General features: G+C 44.7%; 2 protein-coding genes across 5 annotated transcripts in view; both read left to right on the forward strand.

Annotated features, from left to right (window-relative positions):
* The window catches only part of LOC137564104 (E3 ubiquitin-protein ligase RNF14-like), a 69011-nt gene that overhangs the window by 42243 nt on the left and 2498 nt on the right, over positions 1-24270 (forward strand). For 3 of the 4 annotated variants that reach the window (XM_068277477.1, XM_068277479.1, XM_068277478.1), the window contains exons 7-9: positions 2952-3041; positions 11673-11845; positions 22199-22277. In XM_068277477.1, the coding sequence (XP_068133578.1) occupies positions 2952-3041; positions 11673-11845; positions 22199-22277 (342 nt within the window). Of the gene's footprint in view, positions 1-2951; positions 3042-11672; positions 11846-22198; positions 22315-24270 lie in introns of all 4 variants that reach the window. The other variant, XM_068277480.1, reaches the window with a different exon arrangement.
* The window catches only part of LOC137564105 (E3 ubiquitin-protein ligase RNF14-like), a 189976-nt gene that overhangs the window by 26534 nt on the left and 139172 nt on the right, over positions 1-24270 (forward strand). The window lies entirely within an intron of this gene.

Consider the following 24270-nt stretch of genomic DNA (forward strand, 5'->3'; position numbering starts at 1 on the left):
TATGGACGAGCTGAGTTCGTCCAGCAAAAACTTGCAAAAAGTGGTAATGACGAGCTGAGCTCGTCCATGCCGACAGGGAGATTTCCTGTTTCTCTGCCCCGCCGGCTGCCTTTTTTTTTCATCAGACGGATTCCCCAGGATGGCTGGATGACTGACTGCACGCTGTGGGTGACGTCACCAAGTCTCGTAATGTAACTGTACGGCAAACGAGACTTCGGAGATGGAGGAGACAGTGCGCTGCAGCCGTCGCTGGAGAAAGCCCTCGGGTGAGTACACGCATTTACTCAACGGGCTAAGACGGGGGGGGGGGGGGGGATTGGAAGGGAGGGGGTTTGGAGGGGGATAGGCCACCCAAATAGCCACCATTGAAGGGGGATCCCCCCACCCGCACAGAGGGGGATCCCCCCTCCCCGCCCACATAGCCATCATTGAAGGGGATACCCCCACCCGCACAGAGGGGGATACCCCCGCCAACATAGCCATCATTGAAGGGGGATCCCCCCACCCGCACAGAGGGGGATCCCCCCTCCCCGCCCACATAGCCATCATTGAAGGGGGATCCCCCCACCCGCACAGAGGGGGATCCCTCCTCCCCGCCCACATAGCCATCATTGAAGGGGGATCCCCCCACCCGCACAGAGGGGGATCCCCCCGCCCACATAGCCATCATTGAAGGGGGATCCCCCCACCCGCACAGAGGGGGATCCCCCTCCACATAGCCTCCGCATACAAGGGGGAACCCCCGCACATTCTCTGCCCCGCTGGCTGCCCAGGGATTCCCTAGGGTGGCTGGATGCTTGTTCTGCATGCTGTGGGTAGCACAGATCACTACCCACAGCGTGCTAGGATGGGGGGGGGGACATCTGGCAACCTATAAATCTGGCTAAACACCTGGCTCACTATATACCTGGCTGCACATCTGGCTACCTATACATCTGGCTAATTATACCTGGCTGCACATCTGGCTACCTATACATCTGGGTCTTATACTCACCATTGGCGTGCTGATCCCTCGTCTCGTACCTCTGATAGCTTCCCCAGTGTCTTCTTCCATGTCCCTTGGCAGATTTTGCCTCTCCCTCGGCGATCACATGTCCCCCGTTGATCGGCGTTGATGACACCAAGGTCATCGGCGTTGATGACAACAGCGTCATCAACATCTTGCAGAAAACACTTTTTAAATTAAATTCAATACCTGTTATTGAATTCAATTTAAAAAAAAAAATAATTGCAAAAAAAAAAGGTTGAAAATTATTGGAAATTAATTGAAACACTTTATGCACAGAAATCCTGGGGAAATTGAACGCCAGGGTGGTTAATAAGAAAAAAAAAATGATGAGATCATAAAGGTGGTAGATGTGACATTAGCATACCTATGCTACTACCGCTGATGGCCAAGCCATTCACAACACGGAAGCAGTTCAGAAGACCAGAACTGCAGCAAAGCTGAAATATCAGTAAATATGGAAATTGACAGATTACAGTCTTATGTGCCAGTTGTGAAAGGTTGCCTCATATTTTTTGAAATCCTAGGCCCTAGTTTGGTTGAGAGCCCTCAGAAGCCCATTACCAACATTTTTTTTTTGTTCAGACAGCAGAGCTGCATGCAGAATTCTCAAAAAGCTTTGTCTGAGCCCAACCCTTTTACATATTACAGGTTAAACAGCCTTATGTTGCCGAATGTTGTTGAAGCAACATCCTTGCTAGTGGTTGCATAGTGTAATGGTTAAGGGCTCTGCCTCTGACACAGAAGACACGGGTTTAAATCTCGGCTCTTCCTGTTCCGCAAGGGGTCCTTGGGCTAGACTCCCTAACACTGCTACTGCCCACTGCCTACTGAGTGCACCCTAGTGGCTGCAGCTTAATCACTTTGAGTCCACCAGGAGAAAAGCATAATATAAATGTTATTTGTCTTGTCTTATTGAGTTCTCTCTAAGTAAACAGCAGTACTCATATGCAATGGAGTTGGAGTGCTGGGGAGGGCATGCTGTCAGAACCCATGTCTTTAACTTATTTCCCTTATGTCACATGCCTAGACTGTACTGCATACAGAGCTATGCAGTGGACTGACTTAACTAATATCAACTTGACCCAGCACTGAATTCCCAAGTGTACTTGTCAGAAGAGCCATCAGAGACAGTAAGATACACATACACAATGGCCAGCTTAGTGCTGAATCAGGCAGGTTGAGGTAAAGCCATTCGGTATGGGGGTGGTCAGTCAGTAACATACCTCTTCTGGTAAAAAAGGTTATCGAACAGGAGGAACTACATGCTTCACTGTATGCGTCAAATCATTATCGTAACACACAATGCGACTGTTGCGCTCCGTTGGGATCCTGTTCTTCAGGGTACACAATGCCCCAGTGTGAGCCTAGCCTAAAGGTTTTTGCACACTTTAGGTCTGCTTTAAAGATTTAACTTTGTGAATCACCCTCACGGAAAATTAGCTCTGACTATTTCTGAGGAAGGCAGGCAAACCCACTGAAAGTGGACCTAAACTCTTGCACAGGACAGAAGGAAAACAGATAAATGCACCCTGTATGTATTTAGAGAGTTTAGCCTTCTAATTCCCCCTAATCTGTGTCTAATCCCAAGTTGTAATTTGATCTCCCCCTGTGTCACCTGACTGCCACAGCAGATAAACTAATTTGAAAGCACAAGATGTTAATATACCTGCTTCCATGAAAGCAGGAAGTAGAAACACTGCAGATTTATTGTAGGATTTGTATCAGCTGTAGCAAAGACATTTTTTCTTTGAAGGTTATTATGCTGTTGCGTATCTTTTAGGGCAGAGAGGATGTTCTGAGTTCAGGTCCGCTTTAAGGGCTGAGAGCTAGAGGGAATAGTTGTTGTTTTGTGAGGCCATTTTTACACAAAACATTGTCACTGTAAACAAGCTGTATACTCTGTACACAACATGCATCTGAAAAATAACATCTCCCTTTTAAGGTGATGTCACTGCGGAAGCCAGAACTTACAACCATAACAAGAGCAAGCTCTGGGAAGATGCCTACTGGGGCTTCGAATGGTGGCGTTGGGGTGAGTGTTTGCAGGGGATGTAGGAGACCAGGAAGTGCTGAAGATAATGTGCTTCTTTTCCATACTGTGGGCTGAACACAAGCTAGATGTTTAATCTGCCTGTGGATAAACAATTGTATGCATCCTCCCATCCTAAAAATGACCCCTTTTTTTTTTTAGAATCTCACGTTTTTATTTTCTGTGTATCAGCTGAGCTAAAAAAAAAAAGTATGTTTAAAGGACAACTATCAAAGTTAGATGTACATATATATGTAAAAAAAGACTTTTCCACGCGCTGGCTGAAATACTATTAAAAGATCGCTTTATTTTGCACACTTGTAAATGGCCATAAAGTGCATATAAATCCAAATCCATCTACTCACACCTCACATATTCATTCATCCACTACCCTATCCCTCCTGGCGGTAACCCCTACATACACTCGGGTTAGCCGCCACAGAGGATTACATGGCCCCGGGAGGAATTTTTTTAAATAAAACTTGATGTAATACTTTTAGCTAGCACCAGGCTAGCTACCTGTGTCCCCCAAGTCCCTCTGCTCTTCTCCGATCCCCCCCCCCCGATCACCGCCGTAATACGTACCCCCCCCCCCCGGGAGCCCACGATGGCGCAGCCTCCCAATCAGCTCCAGGCTTCGCTATGTGGAGTATCGGGACTGCGCATGACGTTGATGACGTCAGACGTCATGTCCGATCGTCGCCATAGTGATGACTGAAGCTGATTGGTGAGGCTGCGGCTTTTGCGGGATCACGGCTGGGTAAATATAAGCGCCAGCGATCGGAGGGATCAGAGAGGTGCACGGGACTTGGGGGACACAGGTAGCTAGCCTAGTGCTAGCTACAAGTATTACAACAAGTTTTATTCAAAAAAATCCCTCCCGTGGACGCAGCCACCGAAACTGCGTACCGAAAGGGAGGATATAGAAGGGCCCTTCCATCTATTTATCCCCAAAAACTCAAAAAATCTAAAAAATATTAGCCGAGCTCAATTGAATGGGCTCTCAGTATCATAAAAGGTTCCTGTTAATAACAGTTTCAGAAAGTTTAAAGAACTATATCCAAGCTCTGGAACTTTCTGACAAAACAGACGTGCTTCCACCAATAAAACGTTGGTCTTCATCAGGAGGGTATAACTCCCAATGAAGACCAGCGTTTTATTGGTCGAAACACGTCGAGGTTGATGTATTGGGTTGCTATACAATTGATAAAACATCTGGAAAGGAGTGCGGGTTTTGGAATCAATCAGCTGCAGCAGACGTTTTGTCAGAAAGTTCCAAACCCCAGTGGTGACGTCACCCAACTAGAGAAGCTGTCCGGAACCAGCGCAGCGGAAGTACAGAGAACTACATTCTGGGACTAACAATCAACGCACACCGAGAGAGCTGGGAGGCGGCGGACAGACCGTGAAGGACTACAGAGATCCGGCAGCAAAGCCGGTGTACAAATGGAACGGTGAGAGCATTGATGAACTAACACCGAACTGTAAGTTACACAGATTTGAAACCCGTGGAGTTTATACTGTAATGCTTTGAGCCCAATATGGAAAGAGGCTATGAATCCACAAAAGGACCGGCACCACACAGCGAGGTATATAGCTCTTTTAAAGGTTTATTGAAATAAACATGACAGCAACAGTTGCTGTCATGTTTATTTCAATAAACCTTTAAAAGAGCTTTATAGCTCGCTGTGTGGTGCCGGTCCTTTTGTGGATTCATTGCTGTGGCCCCAAGGTACCGGGGTGAGGACCTTGGCACACCACCTTTTACCTGAGCCTTAGTGGTGCTCCTGAGTACTTGAAGATTTATGGAAAGAGGCTAGGAATAACCTGGTAAATAGAAGGAAATTGCCTTGGAGTCTCCTTACACCAACAGGAGCTTTTTATGACAGCGAGAGCGTATTTCATTGTGCTTGGATATTGTTCTTCGAACTTTTTGAGACTGTTATTAACAGGAACCTTTTATGGTACTGAGAGCCCATTTAATCGAGCTCAGCTACTATTTTTTAGAATTTTTTTTCGTTTTTTGGGATAGATAGGTGGAACTTGGAAGGGCCCTTCTATAAGGTAGTGGATGAATATGTGAGGTGTGAACCCATACAGTCTTTTAGTGTCCCAGAAGCTAAAATATATGAACTATAGACCTTTGTTATCTATCTCCTGCACACAGTAGCTGTTCTTTTCCAGGAAAGGGTTCTATGGCTGTAATTAGTTCTTGGTGAGGATCACTCTGTAGTCCAACTAGGTCCTGATTTGAGAGAAACTGTCACTTGCCTGATGTTTAAATCTTTGAGGTAGAAAAAGAAGAAAAGGATAGTTATTTGTATACTTGGCACTGTACGTATGCATTTATCTCACGATGTCATATTGGGTACCCTTTAAAGGGGTTCTGTGGGGGAGGTTTGAAAATAAAAATGGACACTTACTTGGGGCTTCTACCAGCCCCCTGCAGCTGTCATGTTCCCCCCCCCCTCGAACCCCTTTAAGAGAGATCCGAACTAATTGATTTGTAATGAACTGTGCGACATTTGTTTATTCTCTGTTCCAACATTGATATAAGGATCATTCTTACCGGATTGGGTAGCATTCATTTACTTTCTTCTAACGCCTTTGTAATGATCAATCTTAGCTGGTGTACTGGTGTATTTACAGTATATATATATATACAGTACAGACCAAAAGTTTGGACACACCTCCTCATTCAAAGAGTTTTCTTTATTTTCATGACTATGAACATTGTAGATTCACACTGAAGGCATCCGAACAGTGGCGTTCCTACCATGGGGCGGCAGGGGGCGCCCCGCTCCGGGTGTCGGGTGCCCGAGGGGGTGTCATGAAGGCCTCCCACAGAGGGGGAAGCAACACAGAATGGAGGGGTGGTGGGGAAAGCGGCGGGGAGGGGGGACGGACCCCCCACCTCCCTCACCTGGGTCCCCTCCTTCTTGCGCTTCCCCCCTCCTAATTATTAGCAGCTTTAGATATGCGGCAGGAGCGGGCGGAGAGGACTTACTCACCTGCTTCCTGCGTTCCAGGCGATGGCGCATAGCGTCATCGTCACGTGACGCTGCTCTCCGCCTTCTCCACTGCCCACTGTGCTTCCTGATTAGCGAAAGCGCAGTGAGTGACAGAGAAGTCGGAGACCAGCGTCACGTGAGGATGACGTGTGCGCCATCTCCAGGAAGCAGGTAAGTCCTCTCCGCCCGCTCCTGCACGCTTATTTAAAGCTGCTGCTGATTAGGAGGGGGAAGCGCAAGAAGGAGGGGGCCCAGGTGAGGGAGGTGGGGGGTCTGGCCCCCCTCCCTGCCACCCCTCCTTCCAAGATTCCCCCATACCGGGTGCAACTATACTACTGGGGCAACTATACTAGCTATACTGGGGGCAACTATACTAGCTATACTGGGGGCAACTATACTAGCTATACTGGGGCAACTATACTGGGGGCATCTATACTGGGGGCAACTATACTACTGGGGCAACTATACTAGCTATTCTGTGGGCAACTATACTAGCTATTCTGGGGGCAACTATACTAGCTTTACTGGGGCAACTATACTGGGGGCAAGTGTACTAGCTATACTGGGGGCAAGTGTACTAGCTATACTGGGGGCAAGTGTACTAGCTATACTGGGACAACTACACTAGCTAATACCTTAATTTACAGTTAGCTCCGTCCTCATCTGGTCATGACCACGCCCATGTTTCGCCGCGGCGCGCGAAGCACACCGCAGGTTGTGGCCACGCGCATTTTCGGGGGGGGGGGGGGGGTGTCTTTTAATACCCAGCACCCGGTGCCAAAAGCCCTAGGTACGCCACTGCATCCGCACTATGAATTAACATATGTGGAAGTATAGTACATAACCAAAAATTGAAAATATGTCATATTCTAGGTTCTTCAAAGTAGCCACCTTTTGCTTTGATTACTGCTTTGCACACTCTTGGCATTGTCTTGATGAGCTTCAAGAGGTAGTCACCTGAAATGGTCTTCCAACAGTCTTGAAGGAGTTCCCAGAGATGCTTAGCACTTGTTGGCCCTTTTCCCTTCACTCTGCGGTCCAGCTCACCCCAAACCATCTCGATTGGGTTCAGGTCTGGTGACTGTGGAGGCCAGTTCATCTGGCGCAGCACCCCATCACTCTCCTTCCTGGTCAAATTGCCCTTACATAGCCTGGAGGTGTGTTTGGGGTATGTCCTGATGAAAAATAAATGATGCTCCAACTAAACGCAAAGCGGATCGAATATCATGCCGCTGCAAGATGCTGTGGTAGCCATGCTGGTTCAGTATGCCTTCAACTTTGAATAAATCCCCAACTGTGTCACCAGCAAAGCACCCCCACACCATCACACCTCCTCCTCCATGCTTCACGGTGGGAACCAGGCATGTAGAATCCATCCGTTCACTTTTTCTGCGTCGCACAAAGACACGGTGGTTGGAACCAAAGATCTCAAATTTGGACTCATCAGACCAAAGCACAGATTTCCACTGGTCTAATGTCCATTCCTTGTGTTCTTTAGCCCAAACAAGTCTCTTCTGTTTGTTGCCTGTCCTTAGCAGTGGTTTCCTAGCAGATACTCTACAATGAAGGCCTGATTCACACAGTCTCCTCTTAACAGTTGTTCTAGAGATATGTCTGCTGCTAGAACTGTGTGGCATTGACCTGGTCTCTAATCTGAGCTGCTGTTAACCCGCAATTTCTGAGGCTGATGACTCGGATGAATTTATCCTCCGCAGCAGAGGTGACTCTTGGTCTTCCTTTCCTGGGGCGGTCTGCATGTGAGCCAGTTTCTTTGTAGCGTTTGATGGTTTTTGAGACTGCACTTGGGGACACTTTCAAAGTTTTCCCAATTTTTCGGACTGACTGACCTTCATTTCTTAATGAAGTCAAAGTTAATGGCCAAAGTTATTATGGCCACTCGTTTTTCTTTACTTAGCTGCTTTTTTCTTGCCATAATACAAATTCAGTAGGACTATCAGCTGTGTACCCACCTGAGTTCTCCACAACGCAACTGATGGTCCCGACCCCATTTATAAGGCAAGAAATCCCACTTATAAAACCTGACTGGGCACACCTGTGAAGTGAAAACCATTTCAGGTGAATACCTCTTGAAGCTCATCAAGAGAATGCCAAGAGTGTGCAAAGCAGTAATCAAAGCAAAAGGTGGCAACTTTGAAAAACCTAGAATATGACATATTTTCAGTTGTTTCACACTTTTTGGTTGTGTACTTTACTTCCACAGGTGTTAATTCATAGTTTGGATGCCTTCAGTGTGAATCTACAATGTTCATAGTCATGAAAATAAAGAAAACTCTTTGAATGAGAAGGTGTGTCCAAACTTTTGGTCTGTACTGTATATTACGCACACCTTAAGTAATTAGTTAATTTATAAATAAAAGTTAAGCAATAGTTAATTTATTTCAGTAATCCAATTCAGAACCTGAATCTCATATTTCATATACATTCATTACACAGAGAGTGATATATTTCAAGCATTTATTTATTTTCATTTTTCTGATTATGGCCTACAGGTATTCAAATTAAGTACCTCTGAAAATTTGAATATTATGTAAACGTTGAATATGTAGACTCGTGGTGTCTCATTCCACTCAGCTAATTAGCCCACAATATCTGCAAAGGTGTCCCGAGCCTTTAAAGAAAATCTAAGACGACAAAAGTAAAAGATTTGATTCCTCCATCCCTATAAGCACCGCTGAGTCCTTTGCCATCCTCCCGAGTGCCTCCATTCTTCTGCTGTCTCAGCCACGCCAGTCGGGCTCTTCTGTGCATGCTCAGAAGAGGAAACAGATTGACTACTTACTTACTTACAGTATCAAAAAGAGTTTCTCCTGAGTTCGGCGATACCATATGTGTGACACTTTTTTGCAGCCTAGGTGCGCTAAGGGGCCCAACGTCCTATTCACAGGTCATTTTGAGGCATTTGGTTTCTAGACTACTCCTCACGGTTTAGGGCCCCTAAAATGCCAGGGCAGTGTAGGAACCCCACAAGTGACCCCATTTTAGAAAGAAGACACCCCAAGGTATTCCGTTAGTAGTATGGTGAGTTCATAGAAGTTTTTAGTTTTTTGTCACAAGTTAGTGGAAAATGACACTTTGTGAAAAAAAAAATCAATTTCCGCTAACTTGTCACAAAAAATAAAATCTTCAATGAACTCACCATACTACTAACGGAATACCTTGTGGTGTCTTCTTTCTAAAATGGGGTCACTTGTGGGGTTCCTATACTGCCCTGGCATTTTAGGGGCCCTAAACCGTGAGGAGTAGTCTAAAAACCAAATGCCTCAAAATGACCTGTGAAATCCTAAATGTACTCATAGGATGTTGGGCCCCTTAGAGCAGTTAGGGTGCAAAAAAGTGCCACACATGTGGTATCGCTGTATTTTTTTACAATTGTGTGTAAAAAAATAAACAAATTGTCATTTGCAGAGATATTTCTCCCACCCAGCATGGGTATATGTAAAAATACACCACAAAACACATTATACTACTTCTCCTGAGTACGGCGGTACCACATGTGTGGCACTTTTTTGCACCCTAACTGCGCTAAGGGGCCCAAAGTCCAATGAGTACCTTTAGGATTTCACAGGTCATTTTGAGAAATTTGGTTTCAAGACTACTCCTCACAGTTTAGGGCCCCTAAAATGCCAGGGCAGTATAGGAACCCCACAAGTGACCCCATTTTAGAAAGAAGACACCCCAAGGTATTCCGTTAGGGGTATGGTGAGTTCATAGAAGATTTTATTTTTTGTCACAAGTTAGCGGAAATTGATTTTTATTGTTCTTTTTTCACAAAGTGTCAATTTCCGCTAACTTGTGACAAAAAAAAATCTTCTATGAACTCACCATACTCCTAACAGAATACCTTGTGGTGTTGTCTTTCTAAAATGGGGTCACTTGTGGGGTTCCTAAACTGCCCTGGCATTTTAGGGGCCCTAAACCGTGAGGTGTAGTCTTGAAACCAAATGACTCAAAACGACCTGTGAAATCCTAAAGGTACTCATAATACTTTGGGCCCCTTAGCGCAGTTAGGGTGCAAAAAAGTGCCACACATGTGGTATCGCTGTACTCAGGAGAAGTAGTATAATGTGTTTTGGGGTGTATTTATACACATACCCATGCTGGGTGGGAGAAATCTCTCTGTAAATGAACAATTGTGTGTACAAAAATCAAACAATTGTCATTTACAGAGATATTTCTCACACCCAGCATGGGTATGTGTAAAAAATACACCCCAAAACACATTATACTACTTCTCCTGAGTACGGCAATACCACATGTGTAGCACTTTTTTGCAGCCTAACTGCGCTAAGGGGCCCAAAGTCCAATGAGCACCTTTAGGCTTTACAGGGGGGCTTACAATTTAGCAACCCCCAAAATGCCAGGACAGTAAACACACCGCACAAATGACCCCATTTTGGAAAGTAGACACCCAAAGTATTCAGAGAGGGGTATGGTGAGTCCATGGCAGATTTAATTTTTTTTTTGTCACAAGTTAGCAGAAATGGAAACTTTTTTTTTTGTATTAAAGTGTCATTTTCCGCTAACTTGTGACAAAAAATAAAATCTTCTATGTATCTTCTATACTTCTATACTTTGGGATGTCTTCTTTCCAAAATGGGGTAATTTGGGGGGTATTTACACTATGCTGGAATTTTAGCACCTCATGAAACATGACAGGTGCTCAGAAAAGTCGGAGATGCTTTAAAATGGGAAAATTCACTTTTTGCACCATAGTTTGTAAACGCTATAACTTTTACCCAAACCAATAAATATACACTGAATGTTTTCTTTTTATCAAAGACATGTAGCACAATAAATTTGGACAAAAATGTATACAGAAATTTTACTTTATTTGACAAATTTTATCACTGAAAGTCATGTCTTTTTTGATTAATATAATAAAAACTAAAAATCGCAGCAGCAATCAAATAACACCAAAAGAAAGCTGTATTAGTGACAAGAAAAGGAGGTAAAATTCATTTAGATGGTAGGTTGTATGACTGAGCAATAAACCGTGAAAGCTGCAGTGGTCTGAATGGAAAAAAAGGCTCTGGTCCTTAAAGAGACTCCGTAACAAAAATTACATCCTGTTTTTTATCATCCTACAAGTTCCAAAAGCTATTCTAATGTGTTCTGGCTTACTGCAGCACGTTCTACTATCACCATCTCTGTAATAAATCAACTTATCTCTCTCTTGTCAGACTTGTCAGCCTGTGTTTGGAAGGCTGCCAAGTTCTTCAGTGTTGTGGTTCTGTGATGCATCTCCCCCCTCCTGGCCCCTCTATGCACACTGCCTGTGTATAATGATCTCTTGAGATACAAAAGGAAGGATGTATACAGCCTGCTTGTGTATGAATGTATTTTCTATGTGTGGACATACTGTACATCAACCTACTTCCTGTTTTGGTGGCCATTTTGTTTGTTTATAAACAAACTTTTTAAAACTGTTTTTAACCACTTTTAATGCGGCGAGGAGCGGCGAAATTGTGACAGAGGGTAATAGGAGATGTCCCCTAACGCACTGGTATGTTTACTTTTCTGCGATTTTAACAATACAGATTCTCTTTAAGGGGTAGAAAGACTGTGGTCCTCAAGTGGTTAAAACTTTTTTTTTCTCTTTTAGAGGATCTCATTAAGCTGCGTGATGATTACTGGGGTGCAGACAAGGAAGGCAAGAAATTCCTGGAAAAGAAATTTGGAAAGAAAGCCATCCTGAAGGTCACAGAAGATATACCAAATAAGGAGTGGCTGCAAGGCAATTCCAAGTCTTGTCCTTCCTGTGGAGCCAACATTCAGGCAAGCAGCAGCAACAACAACCTTACAGAAGCAGGGCAGAGGGTGGCTAGGGGGCCGTGCACCCAAATGTGAACAATAGTCAGGCTCTGCCAATATTTTAGTCTACATTAAATCAAACCTGTGGTCAGGGCTGGTTCTAGACTTTTTCCTGCCTGAGGCAATCATGTAAGGAAGTGTGCCCCCCCCCCCCCCCTATATGCACAGCACCCAGCAATTTACTTATTTTATTACAGGATTGCTCGTTCTGCCACAGGTATTCTTAGTATCACTTAGCAAAGTACTGCTAATGAGGATTAGAGTGTACAAAAAAAAAATTGCTTCAGATTCTCTTGAAAGAGAATCTGTACTGTTAAATTCTTACATAAATAAATGTACCAGCCTGTTTGTTGTCTTCTCCTAGCCCCCTCTGTGACATTTTTGCCGCTCCCCGCTGCTTTCTTGGAGATAAAATCACTGCTTTATTCATTGTTTTTGTAAGTGCAACTTGAAAAGGCTGCAGTAATCCAGACCATATTAGAACAGGTATAGGAATTTATAGGATAGAAGAAATAAGGCTGAACATTTTGTTACAGAGTCTCTTTAAAACAAAGCTAGACTTAAAATAAACCTGTGATAACTAATTGTACAGTGGGTTGCAAAAGTATTCAGCCCCCTTGAAGTTTTCCACATTTTGTCATATCACTGCCACAAACATGAATCAATTTTATTGGAATTCCTCATGAAAGACCAATACAAAGTGGTGTACACGTGAGAAGTGGAATGAAAATCATACATGATTCCAAACATTTAAAAAAAAATAACTGCAAAGTGAGGTGTGTGTAATTATTCAGCCCCCTGAGTCGATACTTTGTAGAACCACCTTTTGCTGCAATTACAGCTGCCAGTCTTTTAGGGTATGTCTCTACCAGCTTTGCACATCTAGAGACTGAAATCCTTGCCCATTCTTCTTTGCAAAAGAGCTCCAGCTCAGTCAGATTAGATGGACAGCGTTTGTGAACAGCAGTTTTCAGATCTTGCCACAGATTCTCGATTGGATTTAGATCTGGACTTTGACTGGGCCATTCTAACACATGGAGATGTTTTGTTTTGAACCATTCCATTGTTGCCCTGGTTTTATGTTTAGGGTCATTGTCCTGCTGGAAGGTGAACCTCTGCCCCAGTCTCAAGTCTTTTGCAGACTCCAAGAGGTTTTCTTCCAAGATTGCCCTGTATTTGGCTCCATCCATCTTCCCATCAACTCTGACCAGCTTCCCTGTCCCTGTTGAAGAGAAGCACCCCCAGAGCATGATGCTGCCACCATCATATTTGACAGTGGGGATGGTGTGTTCAGAGTGATGTGCAGTGTTCGCTTTCCACCACACATAGGGCCATATGCAATTCACTTTTTCACCTGAGTTTTCTCCTAGTTGATAATTTTTCATCTTCGATTTAAAATAGCTTTCCAGTACTTTTCAACTGAAAAAGTACCAAAAAGTAGGTGAAAAAGTACTACCTATATTATTTTGAACATTTTCTTGCTTGCTGGTGGCTTAAAAGGCATTTTATTGACAAGTTTAAAATTATCACCTAGGTTCGGTGTATGTATGGACGACATGCTCTACAACGTTATCCCTTCTGTGTTATTTTTACTCCACCCTTTTTCGGGTTGTGCCTATAAATGTTTCCTCTCCCTACCTTTCCAATTGGACGTGACTAAATGTTGTATGCATTCGTCTCAATTTTGTTAAACATTGCTATTTCTTAACCTCCTTGGCGGTTAATTTTTCTTTTCCTAATTAAAAAAATCCTTTTTTTAAAAAAAAAATTTTTTTGTTTCATGTAAAGCTACCAGAGTGGTAGCTACATGAAACACCACTAGAGGGCGCATGTGGCCCTCTAGTCCGATCGTCGCCGGCATCTATAGCAAACAGGGGAACGCGTATATAACGCGTTCCCCTGTTTGGCTTCTCCTGTCGCCATGGCGACGATCGGGATGACGTCATGGACGTCAGCCGACGTCCTGACGTCAGGCACACCCGATCCAGCCCATAGCGCTGCCCGGAACTCATTGATCCAGGCAGCGCAGGGCTCTGGCGGGGGGGCCCTCTTCAGCCGCTGCGTGCGGCCGATCGCCGCAGAGCGGCGGCGATCAAGCTGTGCGCGCGGCTAGCAAAGTGCTGGCTGCGCGCACAGCAATTTACAGTACAGAAATCGCCCCACCAGGGGCTGAGATCTCCCCCTGCGCGGCATAGCCCGAGCTCAGCTCGGGCTTACCGTCAGGGAGGTTAATATGTTCCTTATTGAATGTTAACACATATCTGTCAGAACATTAGTCTTATGTATTTGACAATTTGTTGTAAGATCAAGGATGAACCTGTACCTTTAAATACCTTCTATTTGAGTACGAGTTGTATATTCATTTTTATTTGAAAATTCAATAAAAAACCATTGAACTAAAATTATCACCTAGGAGAAAACTCAGGTGAAAAAGTGAATTGCATATGGGCCATAGTGTTTTGCATTTTGGCCAAAAAGTTCCATTTTGGTCTCATCTGACCAGAGCACCTTCTTCCACATGTTTGCTTTTCTGTTAACGATGGCTTTCTTCTTGCCACTCTTCCATAAAGGCCAACTTTGTGCAGTGCACAACTAATAGTTGTCCTATGGACAGAGTCCCCCACCTGAGCTGTAGATCTCTGCAGCTCGTCCAGAGTCACCATGGGCCTCTTGACTGCATTTCTGATCAGCACTCTCCTTGTTCGGCCTGTGAGTTTAAGTGGACGGCCTTGTCTTGGTAGGTTTACAGTTGTGCCATACTCCTTCCATTTCTAAATGTTCGCTTGAACAGTGCTCCGTGGGATGTTCAAGGCTTTGGAAATCTTTTTGTTGCCTAAGCCTGCTTTAAATTTCTCAATAACTTTATCCCTGACCTGTCTGGTGTGTTCTTTGGACTTCATGGTGTTGTTGCTCCCAATATTCTCTTCGACGACCTCTGAGGCCGTCACAGAGCAGCTGTATTTGTACTGACATTAGATTACACCAGGCGCGGACTGGCCAGGGGGGATGGTGGCATTCTCCCCCCGGGCCGCCGCCACCTCAAACAATCAGGGCCAGTGCCACTGGCGAACGGAGGGGGCTATTCCGGGTGTCTGGAACACCCCCCCTGCACTGAGCTGTGTATTCAGCCAGGGAACCGAGCCATAATATAAACAGCCTCATTCTCCCTCCCTTCTTACTTCTAATGCCTCCCTCCAGCTAATAGAATGAGAGAGGCAGCCGAGCTTCCCCCACAAGAAGACAAGAAGATGCAGCCTGCAGTGAGAGAAGGTTGATTCTGGAGTCCCGGACTCTCCACAGAACAGAAGTGTCTGACATGATGCAATTAGAGGGCAGGCAAGCTGGTAAATATGCACAGCATGATGCAGAGCTTGCCTGGACCCAGGGTCCGTGGGCAAACATCTGTCTGGTCTCTCCCCATTGTTATAATGACTGCATGTGTGGATAAGGTGTTAAACAAGTTGAAAAGTTTTTGACAGTCCCTAGACTCCAGGAGGGCTTCTTTCTGACTTGTGTGGGAGACTGTCAGGGACAGGAGTCCGATTACAGGCAAGTAACCTGTCTGATGTGGGACTGCAATACAGATAAGCTCTCTGCTCCATCTCAGGCTATTCTCAATTTCTCCACTCCTCTCTCTGGGCTAGTGCAACGCCAAAATGACAATCGCAATCGCTAGCAATTTGTGAGTGTGATTTTGTGAAGTGATTTTCAGAGCGATTTTTGAATGAATCGCTCAAAAACATGCTACATGCAGTATACGTACGATTTTGAAAAAGTCACAACGCTGCTGTGAGAACACCGTCATAGGGTAACATTAGCCAAGTGCTTTTCAAATCACTGTTGAATTGAAAAATGCTCAGAAGCACTCTTGGTGTGCAGCAGCCTCCTTCATTCACCTTTGTTTCCCTCTTCCCCTAGTGCTGGCTGTTTCTTCTTGTCATACATGAAAGCTAAATAAAAGTGCAATTCTGGTGAGGCAAAATATTATTATTTAGTATTTATATAGCGCCGCCATCTTCCGCAGATGCATATATCCCTGCATCATATGGGTATCACTTGCGCTATGTGACACTATGTGGCATATTCCACTGAATTGTCCAAATAAAGTCTATCTCCCGTTCCTTTCTCGGGGAGTTGTTCCAGCGCTGTCCCCCGTTCAAATTTGCTGCTACCAGAAGCCCTCAGAAACACTCGTGTCCTTGAGTACTTCCAAAGATAGGCAGCTCCGTAATACGCCAGCGCACTTTTGTGCATGGGCAGTATGGAGCCACCTGTATTCGGAAGCACTCGAGGACATAAGTGCTTCTGGACCTTTCAGGAATCCCCCCCTTAAAAATCCTGCGTTTGCCCCTGAGTGCAGAGGTGAATTACTTTAAAAATCAGCAGCTCCGCAGCCACTCGATTCAGCCCCACCCCCAGCGGCCCACAGCTGTTCTGATGGGCTCAACTCAGCTCTGTGTGTTGGGCCAGGGAGCAGGGCATTGGCTGAGAGCTCCTGCTCCTCCCTACATCCTCTCTGGTGCACTGTGTGTGTATGTGTGTAGGCTCTGCCCCCCGGCCTGTGGAGACCACGCTGGGAGAGACTACTTGCCAGGCTGCTCTGTATACACACATGGGGAGAAGCAGCCAGGGCTTTCAGTGCAACCAGTTCCCCAGTGCAGAGAAAAGTGCCACTGCAGGAGAGGATCAGATGCCTGGCTGGGAATCCCTTCTTCTGCTGTGACTCTGCATGCCTGTGAGTTTGACGCCCCTACCCCACTCCACAGCATTAGGTAGCCAGTTTTCCCCTCCCTCTCTATAGAGTGAGACCCAGCAGGTCTCCTTCCCCCAATAGTAGCAGTATAGCTGCCAGCATGCCCTTTTCCTCTATAGATTGAATAATAGTGTGTTGACTATCCATTTTCTATATTTTTGCGCTGTTCCAGCTGCTAATAGCAAGCAGGAACGAGTGTTGCCAATTGTCCCATTGCGCCCACCGTATACTTACGTTGCATGCGCTCCAGCGTGGTCTATTTCCTCCTCGCTCTTCCTTCTACCGCATTGGATGGTATACTAGGGGCGGATCACGTGACGCGCGTCTGGCGCTCACGTGACTGCTCTTCTGGCACTATATCTACCCGGCGTTTCTGCCGGCTATACGCAGGAGCCCCCACTCTTGATAAAGCGGCGTGACTGCCGCGATACCGGTAGAGAAGTCTACCGGGGGCCTCCCCATACTCTGGACACCTCCTTGGTCTCATCCTTATCTGGGTCACGTAAGCCTCTTCTCCTTGTCTGTCACCCACCTTATTAGGACGGTCTCAGCATCTAATCACATATTATTCAGCATCCATAGGTTACTTGGGCTGATCTTGATTTATTTGCACGTATGCACTTTTTTTCACAGGTATTCACTTTATAACATTTTATATGTATTGTGTATTATGATCATGTCATGTATGGATGCTTTGTTCACTGTTTATGCACTTTAGCTATCATGGTCTTCTGAACCCGGGTTCAATCCCTGTGGTAGCTCTTATTGCGCTACCCAGGAGATAAACATTATTGCTATTACAGCCATTATTGTGATTATTTTCATTTATGGATATTTACCAATGAGATGAGGTGTCCTTTTGGTTTTTAGATGTTTTTAAATGCTTTATGGTGCTATATGATGACTTATTCTAATAAAATTGTTATACTTTTTGATATTCATTGTGTGGTGCTATACATAGTCATACTTTTCTGAGCTTACTGTTACACAGTGACTAAGCACACACTTATTTTTCACAGTGTTGCTGGGACACTTTTTTTCGTTTACTTTTCCTCTATAGAGGCACAACTGCTCCCAACATGTTCTTCCCCTCCATAGAGGTACCACAAGTCCAAGCATGCACCTTTACCTTAATAGATACACCAAAGTTCCCAGGAAGTCTCCTCCTCCCCTTTAGAGGCACTAAAGCTGCCAGCATGCCCTTCTCCATAGAGGCACTTCTGTTCTGATCATGCCCCTCCTCCTCCCTCTATAGAGTCACCACAGCCCCAGCAAGTCTTCCCCCTATAGAGCCACTACTGATCCCAGCAGACCCTCCTTCTCCATAGAGGAACTACTGTTCCCAGCATGCCATCCCCCTCCATAGAGACACCACAGCCCCAGCACGTTCCCACCCTCCCCTATAGAGACACTAAAGCTACCAGCATGCCCTTCTCCTCCATAGAGGCAATACTGCTCCCAGCATGCCCATCCCTCTCCATAGAGGCACCACAGCCCCAGCATGCCATTTTCCCTCAAAGGAGGGACCACAGCTCCCTGGAAGCCCCTCCCTAGAAGCACCACGGCTCCCATTGTCCTCCCTTCCTTCCAAAGAGGCACCACAAGTCCCAGCATACCGCTACTCCATTTATTGTTGGGTTGTACCCCAGGGCCCCACAGCTGGTTGATGGGCCCTCCTTGGTCTCCCCAAATTGAATAATGGACCCCTGGAGCCTCTGCAGTGTATTCATAGCATAGCGCACTCACCGGTCCAGCTGGCACGCTCATCTGTCCCTGGGGGACAATCTAATACTATATGGAGGAGGAGAGGCATGCTGGAAGCTGTGGCACCGCTATGGAAGGAGAGGAGCATGATGGGAGCTAAAGAGCCTCTATGGTGTGGAAGAGGCATGCTAGGAGCTGTGGTGCCTCTAGAGAAGGGGAGGGGCATGCTGGCAGCTGTAGTGCCTCTATACAGAGCATGGGGTGCATGCTGGGAGCTGTTCGCAGTTTGCCCCTATGGTAACACCGGCTGTAGCTAACCCGGTGTTGGGTCCGTCTTTGGTTGAATAGGTTCCTTCAGTATATGAGCATGATGTGTATCTGTACCGGGCATGCGCAAGTAACATCCACACATGCCCAGTCAAATAAAGTGCTTTTGCATGAAGGAAAAGAGCCATGTACAAGTGCCTTAGTTCTACTGTACATGTGTGGATCTCATTTGCGCATGCCAGTATGGACACGCTTGCACACGGTCAAGCTTGTGCACTGAAGAAACCTATTTGACCATTTCCATGTACTGTCATTGCTGTCAGATGGGGTATTGTGAAATACTGAAGGGAGGGGACAGGCAGTGTGGCTGCATTAATGCTGGTACACACAATGCTATTTCCCATCAGATCCATGGCTCGAATTGATAATGTCCGGCATGTCTGATCTCATCAGATCCATGGCTCGAATTGATAATGTCCGGCATGTCTGATCTCCTCCCAATCGATTTTTTTAAATTATCGATTTGACCCATCAATCTAATGGAAAATAGCATTGTGTGTACTAGGGATTATGAAGCTTGTGGTACCTGCTTCATTTAGGGACCCTGAGCACAAATAACTTAAGGAGCGGGGCTGGTGGTGGCTGCATTATGCACCATGACTGAGGGGACCCTGGCTGCACCCAACAATACACTGAGCAGAGGAGGAGACACTCACTGCTATACCACTGTGCTCCCCTGTATGCAGAGTAGCAGCACAGCAGTCTCAGCTCATCCAGTTATACACCTGCTCTCTATGACCTGGTTATCCCGCATGTCGCCTGATTGCACTTGATATGTAGGAGATGGAGATAGGCAGAAAGCAGATGGCCACTGGTTGTGGAGGATGGACACATTGCTGGAGGAGGTAAGACTGTCGAGCACAACCACTGCACCACTACTCTGTTTATACTGGAGGAGAGTAGGAGGGTGACAACTAGGGGAGCTAAATGCATAGGGGACCACTAAACAACCAAACCAGGGCTTACTGTAAAGGGGAGGGGGGGCCACAAGATCACTAGGGAAAGCTATATGGAGAGTGAGGGACCATAAGACCACCAGGTAATACTTTCAGGGAGATTTTTTAGTATTTATAAAGCGTCATCATCTTTAGCAAGCACCCTTCTACAGAGTACATAGTCATGTCACAGACTGCTCTCAGAGGAGCTCACAATCTAATCCTATCATAGTCATAGTCTAATATCCTACCATATTATAATGCATTTATACAGCACTGACATCTTCTGCAGCACTGTACAGAGTACATAGTCATGTTACTGACAGTCCTCAGATGAGCTCACAATCTAATCCCTACCATAGTAATAGTCTAATGTCCTCTCGTATTATTATTATGTATTTATATAGCACTGACATCATCTGCAGCACTTTACAGAGTACATAGTCATGGCGCTGACTGTCCTCAGAGGAGCTCACAATCTAATCCAACCATAGTCATAGTCTAATGTCCTCCCATATTATTATTATTATGTATTTATATAGCATTGACATCTTCTGCAGCACATTACAGAGTACATAATCGTGTCACTGACTGTTCTCAGAGGAGATCACAAGCTAATAACTACCATAGTCATATGTCCATTGTAGTCTAGAGCCAATTTAGGGGTAAGCCTTTTAACTTATCTGTATTTTTTTGTAGTGTCGGAAGAAACTGAAGTGCCCAGAGGAAACCCACATAGACAAAGGGAGAACATACAGTGGCTTGCAAAAGTATTCGGCTCCCTTGACGGTTTCCACATTTTGTCACGTAACTGCCACAAACATGAATCAATTTTATTGGAATTCCACATGAAAGGCCAATACAAAGTGGTGTACACGTGAGAAGTGGAACGAAAATCATACATGATTCCAAACATTTAAAAAAATATATATATATAACCGCAAAGTGGGGTGTGCGTAATTATTCAGCCCCCTTTGAGTGCAGTCAGTTGCCCATAGACATTGCCTGATTAGTGCTAATGACTAAATAGAGTCCACCTGTGTGTAATCTAATGTCAGTACAAATACAACTGCTCTTTGACGGCCTCAGAGGTTGTCTAAGATAATATTGGGAGCAACAACACCATGAAGTCCAAAGAACATACCAGACAGGTCAGGGATAAAGTTATTGAGAAATGTAAAGCAGGCTTATGGAAGAGTGGCAAGAAGAAAGCCATTGTTAACAGAAAAGCATAAGAAGTTCCATTTGCAGATGTGTTAGAATGGCCCAGTCAAAGTCCAGATCTAAATCCAATCGAGAATCTGTGGCAAGATCTTAAAACTGCTGTTCACAAACACTGTCCATCTAATCTGACTGAGCTTGAGCTATTTTGCAAAGAAGAATGGGCAAGGATTTCAGTCTCTAGATGTACAAAGCTGCTAGAGACATACCCTAAAAGACGGGCAGCTGTAATTGCAGCAAAAGGTGGTTCTACAAAGTATTGACTCAGGGGGCTGAATAATTATGCACACCCCACTTTGCAGTTATTTATTTTTAAAAAATGTTTGGAATTATGTATGATTTTCGTTCCACTTCTCGCGTGTACACCACTTTGTATTGGTCTTTCACATGGAATTCCAATACAATTGATTCATGTTTGTGGCAGTAATATGACAAAATGTGGAAAACTTCAAGGGGGCCGAATACTTTTGCAAACCACTGTATGTGAACTCGGTGATGCCTAGCAATGCCAGTCTCATGGCAATGCTTCAACATGAACTTGCCGTTAACATGTGTGTTTTGTGTGCTTCTTGAGAAAAGCTGAGGACACATTTCAGTCCTGAAGAGAAATGGTATTCCTAAGCCTAAAATAGGCAGGTTTTGGTTGGCCCTTTCAGCTGTTTACAACTTTGTGTTTCACAAGTTTGTCTAGTTAGTGACATAGCTGGAAAACACTACCATAACACTGGGTTATTTTATTGATGTTTGTTAATGCTTTCATACACGAGTATCGCTGAGCTACACATAGTCGTCAGGTAGTATTTGGGCTTAGAGAAAAAAAAACCTCTGGGGGACACTTACCTAGGAAAGTTGGAAGCCTCAGGGTCCCAATAAGCCTTCCCCAACCTCTAAAACTTGGAGGAATCCAGCGCTGGCTCCCCCGAAACCTCCCCTGACAAGCGGTGATATATTTACCTCTCCGTGATCCTGCCCAGGTGAACTAGCAGCCCTTCGTTCGGGCTAGGCGGAAATAGCCGAAATCGATTGTATCCACTATACTGCACAGGTGCAAAGGACTCGCGCCTGCGCAGTAGAGCGAATACGATCAGGTATGGCTATTTCCGCCTTAACCAAATGAAGAGCTGCTAGTGCACCTGCGCATGATCGCGGTGGGTAAATATTTACCTCGTCGCACTTTGGAGGGTCTCGGCGCTTGAACGGAGGGATGAAGGACGGCGGGAGAAGCCTCATTAGGACCCAGAGGCTTCCCCCTCCCGAGGTAAGTATCCCCAGAGGTTTTTTTTTTTTCAGTTACAGATTCTCTTTATGCTGTAATTAACCAAGATATGGGATCTACAATAATTATACTTTGTTGTTTGTTTTGTTTTTTTCTCACAGAAAACCGAAGGTTGTAACAGAATGATGTGCATTATGTGCAACAATTACTTCTGTTGGCAGTGTCTGAGCATTTTATCTGGTGAACATTGCTGTTATTCGTAAGACTGTTTAAACAAGTATGTTTATGTCTAATATATATATCTTAAAGAAGAACTGTCACCCATACTATCTCAGAAAAAAAACACATATAAGTAGATAAATACTTGCTCTACTTACATAACATACAGTGGGATACGTAAGTTTGGGCAACCTTGTTAATTATCATGATTTTCCTGTATAAATCGTTGGTTGTTATGATAAAAAATGTCAGTTCAATATATCATAGGAGTCACACACAGTGATATTTGAGAAGTGAAATGAAGTTTATTGGATTTACAGAAAGTGTGCAATAATTGTTTAAACAAAAATAGGCAGGTGCATAAGTTTGGCAGGTGCATAAAAAAGAAATGAAATCAATATTTAGTATATCCTCCTTTTGCAGTAATTACAGCCTCTAAAGGCTTCCTGTAGCTTCCAATGAGAGTCTAGATTCTGGTTGAATGTACTTTGGACCATTCCACTTTACAAAACATCTCTAGTTTATTCAGGTTTGATGGCTTCCGAGCATGGACAGCTCTCTTTAACTCACACCACAGATTTATTATATTTAGGTCTGGGGACCGAGATGGCCATTTCAGAGCATTGTACTTGTTCCTCTGCATGAATGCCTTAGTGGATTTTGATCGGTGTTTAGGGTCATTGTCTTGTTGAAACATTCAGCCCTGGCGCAGCTTCAGCTTTGTCACAGATTTCTGGACATTGGTCTCCAGAATCTGCTGATACTGAGTGAAATCCATGCATCCCTCAACTTTGACAAGATTCCCAGTCCCTGCACTGGCCAGTGCCACACAGTCCCACAGCATGATGGAAGCATCCCCATATGTTACTGTAGGTAGCAGGTGTTTTTCTTGGAATGCTGTGTTCTTTTTCATCCATGCATAACACCTCTTGTTATGCCCAAATAACTCAATTTTAGTTTCATCAGTCCACAACACCTTATTCCAAAATGAAGATGGCTTGTCCAAATGTGCTTTAGCATACCTCAAACAGCCCTGTTTGTGCTGTGGGCGGAGAAAATGCTTCCTCTGCATCACTCTTGCATACAGCATCTCCTTGTGTAAAGTGTGCCGAATGGTTGAACAATGCACAGTGACTCCATCTGCAGAAAGATAATGTTGTAGGTCTTTGGTGCTGGTCTGTGGGTTGACTCCGACTGTTCTCACCATTCGTCGCTTCAGTCTATCCGAGATTTTTCTTGTTCTGCCACTTCGAGCCTTAACTTGAACTGAGCCTGTGGTCCTCCATTTCCTCAATATGTTCCTAACTCTGGAAACAGACAGCTGAAATCTCTGAGACAGCTTCCTGTATCCTTCCCCTAAACCATGATGGTGAACAATGTTTGTCTTCAGGTCATTTGAGAGTTGTTTTGAGACCCCCATGTTGCTACTCTTCAGAGAAAATTAAAAGAGGAGGGGAACTTACAGTTGACCCCCTTAAATACTCTTTATCATAACTGGATTCACCTGTGTATGTAGGTCAGGGGTCACTGAGCTTACCAAGCCAATTTGAGTTCCAATAATTACTTCTAAAGGGTTTTTTTTTTTTGAAAGTATATTTTTCATTGAAAATTTTTCATAGAAAAACAGAAACAGCTGTGCCTGCCAACCGTGGCGGCACCAAAACATTTATAACATAACTGTTGACATAGCTATTCTCCATTCCGGTTAGGTACATAGGCAATAACATGATACCTTCCTGCTTTGGCCCATAATTCCAACAAGAAACATCATAACATAGGATAACAGACAGTTATACCAAAAGAACAAAGACCTGACTCGGGTGTTCCCCCTGCGAAACTCCAGTAGGGATCGTAGTAACGCAATAGTTATCAATCATCGAATTTGAGCTTGCAGTGTGAGATCCAGCAGGACCATATTTTTAAACATTTTTAGGGCATTTTCTTTTAAGGTATATGGGCTTAATGATAGCTAGATCTTTATGAACATATGAAGACCAGTCTTTTTTGGTGGGAG

This window comes from Hyperolius riggenbachi, chromosome 3 (assembly GCF_040937935.1).
Source record: "Hyperolius riggenbachi isolate aHypRig1 chromosome 3, aHypRig1.pri, whole genome shotgun sequence".
Classification (NCBI taxonomy): Eukaryota; Metazoa; Chordata; class Amphibia; order Anura; family Hyperoliidae; genus Hyperolius; species Hyperolius riggenbachi.